The sequence below is a fragment of the Falco cherrug genome, chromosome 7 (genome assembly GCF_023634085.1).
Source record: "Falco cherrug isolate bFalChe1 chromosome 7, bFalChe1.pri, whole genome shotgun sequence".
Lineage (NCBI taxonomy): Eukaryota > Metazoa > Chordata > Aves > Falconiformes > Falconidae > Falco > Falco cherrug.
Genome location: NC_073703.1, coordinates 57,214,376 through 57,227,224, shown reverse-complemented (window position 1 = coordinate 57,227,224; position 12,849 = coordinate 57,214,376). Strand labels below are relative to the sequence as shown.

General features: G+C 44.2%; 1 protein-coding gene across 2 annotated transcripts; it reads right to left on the bottom strand.

The window, feature by feature from the left end:
* Positions 1-1,330: 1,330 nt before the first annotated feature.
* Positions 1,331-7,294, bottom strand: ACTC1 (actin alpha cardiac muscle 1). 2 transcript variants are annotated; one of them, XM_055717078.1, is made up of 7 exons: positions 6,716-7,294; positions 5,961-6,109; positions 4,502-4,826; positions 3,703-3,864; positions 3,398-3,589; positions 1,990-2,171; positions 1,331-1,659 (listed from the first exon to the last, which is right to left on the bottom strand). In XM_055717078.1, exons 2-7 carry the CDS (start codon positions 6,087-6,089, stop codon positions 1,516-1,518), a joined length of 1,134 nt encoding a protein of 377 aa, XP_055573053.1. In that variant the 5' UTR covers positions 6,090-6,109; positions 6,716-7,294; the 3' UTR covers positions 1,331-1,515. The 2 variants fall into 2 exon arrangements, with proteins under 2 accessions (XP_055573053.1, XP_005444203.3); XM_005444146.4 differs by lacking the exon at positions 6,716-7,294 and having other exon boundaries at positions 5,961-6,634.
* Positions 7,295-12,849: the final 5,555 nt, after the last annotated feature.

Below are 12,849 nucleotides of genomic sequence, written 5' to 3'. Positions count from 1 at the left end.
CATCTTAAATTTGAGTAATTTAATTTGTGTTGGTCAGAAATCTGGAAAAGTCCCCATGTTTTCAAAACATACAAAATTTCTCCAAGGTGTGAACTTCAGAGTGATTCCCCGCTCTGGAAACCTTTGTGGGAACAGTGGAGGCTATTGACTTTGCCTGAACAGATTCACAGGTTAATTTGTATCGTATTGTGAAAAGGCCTAATTTGCAGCAGCATTTCAGTAATAATGTGTGCAGTGTGAGAGTAAGTATTCCATATTTATGTTTAAATTTTCATACTCATGCTAAAATTTCATTTTTATGTTTGTCTGAAATGTTAAATTTACGTTTAAATTGTAAAAGATGTTTGAAATTTCATATTTATGCTTAATTTTTATTTATATTTAACAGCTCCATCCACCCTCTCTGCCCAAAAGCAAAAATATCTAGAAATATTTGAACATTTAAAGTGCAAGCCAATTAGGTAGGCAGTTACAGTGGCACCTCATTAAACTGTCCTCTGATGGTAAGTAAATTGGAGACAGACACTAAATATATCTCCATATATTCAAAGAGTAAAATCATTCTACTTAATTGCAGATCACATCTAATGGCCAGTTTTAATGCCTTTCATGAAAATAAGAAGTAGAAAGTATGCAATTTATGATTGTAGTATCTGGGTCAAATAGCAACAAAGGAAAGCAAAGATTAAGGATTAAAATTGCCTAAAATACATGAATGATGATGTGAAAATAATCTTGATTATAACAATTGCATGTTTATACAGCAAAAGTGCATTAGTACAATAAAGCCTTCACATCTTTATCTGTAGCTTTGAAGAGATGGAGAAAGATGAGTAAACTGTCAGTTTGAATCAAAGTTTTGTCATAAATATTTATAGCCTACAGAAAACAATTGTATGACTCTTTAGGATTGAGCTAATTAGTTATAAATCCCATTCTAAATATATTAACATAAATCTTTTACAGAAGCTTTGGCTTTCAATAGATTACTAATAAATTACTACTAATAAAAAAGTTATAATAAGTGCAACAGAAGAAACATTTCTAAACCCAGTGAGTGAATATGAGAAGTTTCCTTCCACTTGTTCCACTTACTGGGTCTACCCTCAAGACTGATCCATTGCAAGCCTTGACATATGGTACTTCTTTTGTTTCAAGTTTCAAAACTAAAACCATAAAGTGTAAGTTCCGTCACCTAACATGCCTACATCAGTCAGGACATGCATGCAGTGAAGGCACTGATAGGTTTGAAGGGAGTTTCCAAATCCCAGGGTGTTTAGTTTCATTTTTTTTGACCAAAAGATACTTATAATAAAACAAAAGACAATCATTTGTAGGTTGCAAGTCCCAGATCTTGTTTATTTATAAAGCAATAAATATTAGAAGCACAAATAAATTGCACGGGTGTGTAAACAAACTGTACAATGACTGAAGAGTTCAGGAAGGGTTGCCAGAAGACTCCAAGAAGCATATTGTCGTCATCCTGAGTGGGAAGTAAATTGAGGGGAAAAGTGCTTAGAAGCACTTGCGGTGGACGATGGATGGACCAGCTTCATCATACTCCTGTTTACTGATCCACATTTGCTGGAAGGTGGAGAGAGATGCTAGAATGGAGCCACCAATCCAGACAGAGTACTTGCGCTCAGGTGGAGCAATGATCTAGAAGAAAGAAAAGCAACAAACCCCTCATTTAACAGTTACATTTCTGAACAACCCACTTCACCAGTGTAACAAACCACTAGATGTTACTTTAAGTAAACAAAGGACTTTTCTATAATAACAATACTGAATTTCAGCAGCTCGTACAATAACCATATTTTCCTAACAATTGCTTCTAACTAATATAATTACTCTGATTAAATGGAGTTTCTTCTCATTTGTCCATCAGCTGTTGATCTTACTTTTGAGTTATTTTAGATCCCAATTTAATGATGTGGACATTTTCTCCATTTTTATCCACATTTTATAGTACAGAGTCAAATTCCTTACCTTGATCTTCATAGTGCTAGGAGCAAGGGCAGTGATTTCTTTCTGCATGCGATCAGCGATGCCAGGGTACATTGTTGTACCACCTGAGAGGACGTTGTTAGCATACAGGTCCTTACGAATATCAATGTCACACTTCATGATACTGTTGTAGGTAGTTTCATGAATACCAGCAGATTCCATGCCTTGAGAAGAAAGAAGACAGTAGGTCAGTAAATTATACAAGAGGTCTCCGTGAAAAGAACTTCTGGCATTTTTCTTCATCATTAGTGTGAACTTGTGTGATCCTTTTGATGTAAAATTACTTACTGATTATGAAATGTTATAGCAAAACATAAAAACTGGAATTACAGAAGTAGCTTAGAAAATTAAAATTATTTGTTAGAAAAGGTAAGAACCATAATGCATGTGCAAAGGAAAGATACTCAAAATATACAGTAAGAGAAAAGGCAGACACACAAGATAAACTCATTTAGTGTATGGTGATGGGAGAAAGTTACACGGAACAAAAAATGTGAGTATCAGGTTATGTCAGAGGCTCATAAAAAGCTTAGTTAAATATAGTAAAGACAGCAATAAAGACAATCAAAGCAGTTGAAGTAGAACTAAAGAAGACAATACTAACTTCATTTCTTTTTCAGCCTACTCAAAGTCTATACTGTTTATAACCATCAAGACAAGAGATAACCAAGACATGGACCAAGATATCAGTACTTGGTGGCAAGGAAAAAGAAACCAGGAGCAAGCGTTTGTAGGTTGCATTCCAATTTATTAATTTTAACAGGTGCTTCCCGAAAGGGCTGACACTAGATCCACAGTAAGATGTCAGCTGACGAACAACTGCATTTATTGCTTGGGACTTTACGGTTAAGCATTTGCTATATCCGTCAGCTGCACTCACAAGCAGCAAAGCTTACCATCTTGACCATAGCAATGCTTAATCAGAGTGCATATAAATATAGATACACCTTCCTTCCGTTTTTTCCCCCTCTTAGCCACTTTATTTCTCCATGGAGCCAGATACTGTTTTAAGTGTAAACCTTACAAATACAGCACTGAACGCTATTCTTGCCATCAGTGACATAGAATCATAGAATGTCTCAAGTTGGAAGGGACACATAAGGATCATTGAGCCCAACTCCCTAATGACAATATTCTAACTGTACATTTTACCGCTAAAAAATTGTGACCCTAAAACCTGATCTACAACTTGCAACAAGAGCCCAGAGCTCACCTAATTACCATTTGAGCTCACATCAAGCACAGCTTACAGGAACCAGAAAAGCTAACTCATTATTTATTTATGTTTGATTTCATGCCAAATTTAAAAGCAAGAAGAGGAGTGGGACACCTAGATCTTCTGATTCATTCATACCTCCTACAGAAAGGAGAATTTCCTGGGAACACTTACCGATAAAGGATGGCTGGAATAAAGTTTCAGGGCAGCGGAAACGTTCATTACCGATTGTGATCACTTGACCATCAGGCAATTCATAGCTCTTTTCCAGAGAGGAGGAAGAGGCAGCAGTGGCCATTTCATTCTCAAAGTCCAGTGCAACATAGCACAATTTCTCTTTGATATCACGAACAATCTCACGTTCAGCTGCAGATATATGGGAATTAAATCAAGATTTGGATAGGCAAAATGCTACAGGAAGAAGATGGGCTAAGAGACACATGAGGATTTTCACAGGAGGGCAAAGCTGAAGGACTGACCTGTTGTCACAAAGGAATAGCCACGCTCTGTGAGGATCTTCATGAGGTAGTCAGTCAGATCCCTGCCAGCCAGATCCAGGCGCATGATAGCATGAGGCAAAGCATAACCTTCATAAATAGGTACGTTGTGGGTGACACCGTCGCCAGAGTCAAGAACAATACCTGTGAGAGAAATGTCAGAGAGCAGTTGGAATCACCTAGCAAATGCTTAGAGCCCTTCGGCACGGTAAGCAGCAGCAAACAGAACAGGACTTTTCAGGCAGCATAAAGTAGCATCATTCTGCTTTAGTCATACAGATCTTGCCCATTCCTTCTGCCTTTGCTCGCCTGGACACTCCTGTTTGGTGCGAACTTTCCTACAAAACAGTGGTTCCATACATACTTCAAGCTAACCCATACAAGCAGCCTTCCACTGCTACTACACTGAGCAGGCATACTTGCCACAGTCACTGTCTTGATCCAATCATGGGCGTCTTTTGGGCCCAGTTTAAACCCTTAAACTGGTGTAACACTTGTGTAACTGCAGCATCTTCACAGGCATGTCTCCTCGTCTGCGTCATGGCAAAGGGCAGGAGAGTCACTTCCACAGTGCCTTTCTGAAAGCAACGCAGGTGGGCCCTTTCCACAGGCTATTTTGTGCTGGGTTTTCTGGTACTGTTATCATCTATCACTATAAACTAAAAATACCTAGTTTTCTGTAAACTTGAATAAGTTGTGGTGTTTTCTTCCTATTTGGAGCAGGAAGAAAGGGGAGTTACTGAAAGGAAATATCTAAATAGTGTTTATTTGTTTATTTTACCTGTTGTACGACCAGAGGCATACAGGGACAGGACAGCCTGGATCGCCACATACATAGCAGGTACGTTGAAGGTCTCAAACATTATCTGGGTCATCTTTTCACGATTAGCTTTAGGGTTCAAGGGGGCTTCTGTGAGCAAAGTAGGGTGCTCCTCAGGGGCCACACGGAGTTCATTGTAGAAAGTGTGGTGCCAGATCTTTTCCATATCATCCCAGTTGGTGATAATGCCATGTTCAATGGGATATTTCAAAGTAAGGATACCTCTTTTGCTTTGAGCTTCATCACCCACATAGGAATCTTTTTGACCCATACCAACCATAACACCCTAAGAGAAGGAAATACAGAAAAGCATTATTTGAGGAAGACAACATCACAGAGCCCTACATCTCATCTACATCACCGTCAACTACATCTCAGACAACAACGCTATTTTCAAGAAAGGTACAAGCAGTCACACAACTAAAAGGTTGTATAGGAAGAGAAATGAGCATCATTAAAATATTAAGTCAACAGAATTTGAAGTTTTCTCATAAAATCCTTTCTCCTTTAATCAGATGAAAGGATTTCCCCCGCCCCCCTTTTTTTTTAATACACCTCTAATTTTCAAGTACTTCTTTCTGGTCCAAAAATTTGACTGAAAGTAAATTGCACAATATCATGAGCAGGAAAAAAATCAGAGTTACACACAAAGAGACTTAATAAATAAGAAGATACAGAGGAAATCAGCCTTCTGGTGAAGGAAGATACCCTATATTACTTATGGAACCTCAGCAGTAATTTATACACGATAAAAAATACAGATTGCAAACATTTAATTAAAAAAAAAAAACCACAAACAAAAAGATATCACAAGCTTTTTACCAAGTACCATATTTTCAGTGTACTGATTTAACTGACAAAGGAGAAGAAGAATGACATGGTAACAAAGAAAAGGTAGCTTAAAGAGCGGTAAGAGGTAAGATCAGAGACAGACAAGAGAAACAGACGAAATTGAACGGCGTTTGGTATGTGAAACATTGGACAGGGAGGGTAGGAAGGGCCTTAAACAAACCGCTTCATGTGCAGATTTGGCCAAGGGAGATGCCTTTGAACTAGCAACAGCAGCAGGTCTGGCCTAGGGGATGGAGTGGGCAGCAGCTTCGTAGGGAGCTGGGTTTGGGCTCATTAGGAGAGGGAACAGAGAGAGGATCAAGAGGAAAGCTGGTGAGTTAGAAATAGCTGGGGGAAAGGGAGAAAGCGATAGAAAGGCAGTAAGGGACAGCCAAGCAGGGGAGCCAAGGGAAGCGCTGGAGATCTGGAAAGGTGGAAAGGTGTCACTCGCACTACTGCAAGCGAGCAGGGGGATGGGCAGGGTATTTGGGACAGGACAGAAGAACTAGTTTCAGAAAGGGGCGACTGGAGGCGACTACTGGAGAGAGGGGAAGGCTGTGTCCTGCCCTGGCCCTGCCCCCGGGGTTACCTGGTGCCTCGGGCGGCCGACAATGGACGGGAAAACGGCCCTGGGGGCATCGTCTCCGGCAAAGCCCGCCTTGACCAGCCCCGAGCCGTTGTCGCACACCAGTGCGGTGGTCTCCTCGTCGTCACACATCTTCGGAGGGAGGCACGGATCTGAAAAACAGCGCGGTGGCGTGTCCAGACCCCCGCGGGCAGCGCGGCGCTGCCGCCGGGCCTCGCCGAGCCCCCCGGGCGGACCCTCCGGCCGCCATCGCGGACGGTGCGGACGGCGGCGCACGGCAGCGGGCGGCGGGAGCGGGAAATCTGACTGGTCCCGGGAGGATGCTCCATGGCTCGGCCGCGCTGGTGGGCAGGGCTCTGAACCAGATCCGCCAGCCGCTTTCTTCTCCGCGCTTCGAAAGGTGCCCCAGCGTGCGTGACGCTCACTAGGGCGTCCCTGGCGGCACCCACGGGCCGCAGGTTGCAATGGGAGGGAAAGCGCTTGCACTGGGAGAGATCAGCCCAGCCCAGAACACTCGCCGGCGGCGCCCCGTCGGGCCGCGGCGGCTGCGCTGCGCGGGGGGCGGCCGGGCACGGGAGTGGTGTCCGCGGCGTAAGTGATGCTAAGCCAGGAGGTGCACGGGCAGCGCAGACGCCGCACCGGCGCGACCGGCACGCGACGCTCGCCGGTACCTCCCGTCCCGCCCCGCCCCGCCCCGTCCCGTCCCGTCCCGTCCCGAGCCGGCCCCGCGGGGCTGCGGGCACCGCCGCGCTACTCACCAGACCAGCACCGGCGGCGGGGGGGGCTGCGGAGGACAGCCTGGGTGCCGGCCCGGCGGAGACGCCCCGATTTATACCCCCCGAGGGGCAGCGTCGGCCGGGGCCGCGGCGGGACGGGGCAGCCACCTTCTCCTTATTTGGTCGGCAACGCGCCATTGAGCGGCCGCGCAGCCATGAATGGAGCCCGGCCAGCCCCGGCGCGGCCCGGCCGCCCGGCCCATGTAAGGCAGGCGCGGGGCAGCGCGCCCCCGGCCCGCCGCATGGCCAAATAGGGAGCCCCGCGCAGCCCCCGCCGGCGCCGCCAGCGGGCTGGGCCCAAGGTGCCGCCGGGGCGCGCCCGGCCCGGCCCCGCCGCGCCCCACCCCGTCAGCGCCGCCGGGAGCCCCCGGCCGGGCCCGCTCCGCACAGCCATGGGATGCCCGGGCGCGGCGGAGGGTGCGGGGGGCGCACGCGTGGTTGCCTCCGGCTTCTCGTTTTCCCACTGACACAAAGCCACTCGCGCTCCTATCGAGTCAGCGACCCCCGGGGCTGCTTCGGTGCCAACAGCACCGGCTGCTGTGCGGCGCGGAGGCACCGGCTGCTGCCTGCGTTTCGCGCAGCGCCCGCTCCGCTTCTTTCAAACTTTGATGAGCACATGCAGCAAAAATCGTGCTTTTCTCTGCTTTTGGCTGACATCTATAGCACCAAATGGGATCTGCTCATGTCCATTAAAATGCATACACTTAAATTCCCTATTTTTGCTCTTTTAATGCACAGCAGATTGGTAATGTGTAGTGATACATATAGGGTGGAGAATGAGAGATGGGAATAGCTTGGACAAAACCCAGCTATGGTATTAATGTAATGTGACAGTTGTTTTCCTGCTCAGCTTTTGAAACATCCACATTGATAATTTGTTCCAGCGGTGAAACCCAGAAAATCTGTGTATCTTCAGGATGATTTTTTGTTGTTGATGATTTTTTTTCAGTTAAAAATAGAAAGACTGGAGAGGCATCCCTTGAGTGGGTTTGACCTGGTATGTGAAGGCAGAGATTGTCAATGCGCATCCCAGAGGAGCTGCACTTTAACGCAGGGTACAGGGTCCTTCTGGGGCCCGATGGCCGCCTGTGTGAGAGCAAGAACAGAGGTTTGAGACAGAAGGGAAGGGTGAGACGTGAAGGTCAAGAGGGGAACACTCAGTAAACTGGAGCAACTGCTGAAGCACAGGTCCAGTTTGCTAGCTGCCGTGCAAGGGCTGGCAGCCATCACATGGTTGTACACAGCTTAAATGAGGTAGAAGGAAGGAGCTTTGTGAATGCAACCCAGCCTGCAAGGGGGGGGGGGGGGGGGGGGGGGGGGCGCTTCGGAGGGGTGAAGAGCTGTCTGCACTGTGGTTTGGCTCTGAGGAAGGGTGTGAGAACTGGAGATCGCCGACAGCTCGTTTCTAAGCTTTATCCAAAGGGGGCGTCAGAGACCCTTAGTCTTTAATATCTTCTGAAATCAGAGATGGTGGAATCAGTTTCCTCGTTTCTAGCACAATTAATGAGGTGGTTAGCTCCACCCAGCCCCGGTTTATCCTGGGGTTGTGCCCAATTACGAGCACAACTCTGAAGCAGATGTAGCAACAAACTTCTTGGCCATTGATAGCTCCTGCTTTTCTTTAAGTGCCTTGAGAAGAAACAACCTGTTTCAGGTGAGACACTATTTGTGTATAAAGGTGTGTGTATATGTATATTTCATGTATGTGTATATATAAATCTATATGCACATATATATTATATGTGCTTGTATGTATCTGTGTATATATACATAGGTATATGCTACTTTTTTTCCTTAGCTACCTAAGAAAGGAGGCTGTCGGACTGTGAAATGCAATGACCTCAGAAGGTCAAAGCAAGGGAAGATCTGTGCTTCAGTGCCTCTGCTCTGGACAGACTTTGGCTTTTAGTTTTCCTGCTATTCATGAAAAATCAATCAAAATCAATACTTGTAGGATAAGGACCCCAAGTGAGTATCTCTTTACCTAAATCAATTAGGCACAGGTAACAGGGAACTGAAAATATTTTTGTGATAGCGATGCCTGTTTATATAAGAATTCGTAGATATGCAAAGATGTATAAGCGTATACACCGTGGCACAGAGTACCATTTCAAAGAAAAAAAACTTTACCATATGCTGCTTTAAATTTTAAAAAGTCAGCATGTTTTACTCCATGGTAAGTTGCCATTTTTATAATTAAAATCTGCTTCTTTTTTTTCCGTAGCACGTCTTTTTCTACAAAAAGCATATAAAGTGAGGGATCGGCCAGCTTCTCCAGCACTAGAGATTAGTTTACAGTGTTATCTCAGCTGTTCCCCAGTTCAGAGGTGTTACAGTATTTACATAGAAGACCGCTGCTGATAGCTGCATTGAATTCCTCCCCAATCAGACCCTCCCTGTCACATCCTACATTCCCTTTGGCTAGAGAGAGAGAGACAGACTCCGTTGGAACCGAGACAGAGTTCCAACGGAGCTCTTGCTGAAAAATCTACACCAAAAAATCTGTATTTTCTTGTTTGCTTTATAACTAAATATTGGCTTTCTCTCCTCTTTCCTCGAGTCCATCAGGACTCACATCTAGGATCTTGATACATTTGAAAGCTCATCAGTTCCCACCCACCGCCCCCACCCCCCACCCCCATACTGCAAGGTCAAATGAAAAGGGCACCGCACAAAGTCCATAAATCTAAAATCACATCTTCCTCCTCATAGCCATTTGAAAAGTACCCAGCTAAAGTTATTCCTTCAGCCAAAATCATTCTGCTTTCTGCAATACGGTGATATTACAGCCTCAAATGAGCCAAACAAGCAAAGAAGCAAAAACCTACTGAAATATGTTATGCAATGTCATCTAGAGGAAAAATGCTCTAGCATCTGACTGACCAGGATCCCCGCATGCTGTGTACATTTCTCATGACTTAGCTATTGGGAGTGACCCCAGAGACAAAGGAAACACAGGCAGCGTGGAATACTGGGAGAAGAGACAGATCTGCAGTGGATGTGATCCGCATATACCCTAAAACAGCCTGGACACACAGGAGCATGAAGCCTCGGTGTATCCACAATATTAATTAGCTGGTATTCAACCAACAAGACACTGCTGTGACTGTGTTACCTCTTACCTCTGCATGGTAAAAACATGAATAAAAAAATCACACTCCAATCCTATGTTGCCCAGAAATCTTCACAACTGTTATTCAGCTTTTGAATGAAAAAAACATTTAGCTTAAAAATAAATCCTTGATTCCTCAAAAACTTCAAAGCATAGAACACTTATTACCACAGATTTCAGATTATTTACAGTAGTTAACATTGCATTCAGAAATTGAAAATGGGTAGGATCAGGCCCTCCCTAATTTTTTTTTAGTCTTTCAGATTATTTTTTTATTACTTGCACATGTTCTAATAAAACCAATAAACTTTTCATAATGCAGCAAACCATTGCATGTACAGTATACCGTGACCTAGCAGGTCTTAGAGCAGATGACGTCTCACTTAAAACCTGCTATTTCTAAATCCAATGGATGATGACATAGGCAATCTGTTTTAGCACAGAGTCAAACGTTACCTCTCTTAAGCCTCAGGCCAGTGTAATCTTTGGAAGAAATTTTACATTTTTTAAAGAACAAGAAGTAAATGCCACTCTGACAGGTTTTCTTTTGTCACATGACAGCTGTTTGGAGCTATACGGGCTACAGAAATATAAGCAGCGTTGCAGCAGAGTATTATTGATGGGCAGGAGTCTTGATGAGATGAGAATGCCAAACATACAATATATGATGAATACCGTTGTCATGAATGAGTCACTGTCACAAAGGAGTCGTATGTGGTTACCTACATCTGTGTAGTTATGAATCTGTCTCTGTGTGTATGCAGATATACAAAGAGAAGCCAGAAAAGACACTTGTTAGTCACCACCAGCCTGAGGTTGTTTCTCATGAAAAGCTCTACTACACTTTCCCAACTAGATTTTGAACCTCCCAAGTGAGAAATCTTTCTCCTGTTCTGCTAGAGGAGAGACTCCCGATTTAATAATTGCACTGTCAGGCAAACTTCTCCAGAGGATTCATCAGGTATTTCCCTTTCTTAGTTATATCTCATTCACCCTAGTAATAGCCCATGTTTCATACTTCGTACATTCCTTGTCCCCTCAGCATTTAAACCCTTGCATAGTTGCAGGCTGTTATCATCTCTCTGCGCCTTTCTCTCACTCACTCATGTACTGCTGCACATCTATAATTAACCTGAAACATCTTAAGTGTGCACTGAAATGGTAGAATCATGAGTTGGGCACTGGGAGCTAGAGATGCAGCTAAAACATCTTGTTATGAAGCTGAGAGAATTAGGCAAGGGCAACATACGTGGAGGTGAGTGGCAGTGAAAGGAATTTGTGCTTCTGAGTCTCTGACTCTCTAGAATCATTATTTGCCACGTGTCACTTACAAAGAAAGGCCAGGACTCTCACTCTCATTACACCCTCTTTGCAGTGGGAAGCGGGCTCAGAGAGTGCCAGCAGACCCTAGAAGCACTGCACGTGCACAGGAGGAACGTCTTGCTTCCAGAAGCGCTGTGCACCTCTCGCAAGCCAGAGCATAGCAGGCATGACAGGGTAGGACTCCAACATTTGAAACTGGGAAGACTGCAATCTGCTCTGGAATAAAATGCAGCCCAGGGAAGCTGCTACAATTCAGGTTCCTCAGACTTAAGCACTGAGTAGTTCAAGAGGACAGAAATATGTCCTGAATGCTTCAGCTGTTGCCAGCCTGTATTTCGGTTGCGAGTCCCGTGCAGTGTGTCTGAGATACCTGCCCTACATTAGAAAGCTGATGGGCAGTATTTCTAACAGTATAGAGTCCTAGAATCATAATATCACTTAGGTTACAAAAGACCTAAGGTTTGAGATCATCAAGTCCAACCATTAACCCAGGACTGAATTTCTAAGTCTCATTTCTATTGTTGTTTTTTTCCAGTTAGAAAACACATCTGACCTAAACACCAGAAAAGATGGAACATGAAAAACAGTTTTGTGTTTCTTTGTTCAGTATCACACAATCATCATTTGATACTCGATGAGTCTCTAGCTGCTAGTACAGTATAAATAAGTAACAATTCAAAGGCAACTTTGCAAATGGATAATTGCTGGATGTGCCAAAGATGGTTTGACAATATCTTATATCAGGAATACTTCCAAATAACACCAATGCTTGAGGCTAAACTCTGCCCAGTTAACTGAAATTTGTCATTATTTTTATTTAAATTATATTTCCTTATATGTGATCATATAAAGCTCAGATTTGCAGAACGGTCCCCCAGGAAGAGTAATGAAATGACATGGTACCTTGGCAGATATTTCATTAGTATGTAGATTATGTAGATTAGCACCTAGATACTTAAAGATGACAAAGAACAGTGAGAAAGAGTACAAGACAGACTCAGAAATTTGTAGCCAAAGGCATTTCCTCACCCTGATTTATGTCTCACTCCACCTTCAGTCTCCTCCAGGCTCACTACACTCTTCGTTCTTTGCCATAGATTCTGCACCTGTCACGTTCTATAGAAGGTGGTCAGGACTTCAACTGCGAAGGCCTGTCTATGTATTGCTTTTCAAATTTAGCATCACCACTGCTACCAAACCAGTGCCCACGAGCAGATGCAAATCTGCTACCAATGGTGGTGTTTCTAGCACCCTGCTGTATTCTTTCAATTTAGTCGAGTTCTCTGCTGTAAGTGTTTCTGCAAGGCCTGAGTCACAGCCATGTGGTAATTCATGTCAAAGCCAGTTTCTAAGGACTATTCAGAACGTTTCACACTAGGAATTGATCTTTTCCCCTCTTCACTGTTTCTAATGTCCCCCTTTTCATCAAGTTCCCATACTTTTATTTATGTTTTTATCACTTTCTCGCTATCCTCTATTTCATCACCTTCCTTCTCATGTAATTCCCATCTTTGCTTTCCTCACTACAGATCTGTACGTTTTCCAGATGTATGTTCTCCAGTATGTATAGATTGCTGTGTGCAGCCACCTGCATGCAAAATGAACAGACACCGACTCTGTAAAGATAAGAGAGGATTCAAATCGCCAGGGAAAAGTTTTCCAGAGAAACAAGAAACCTACC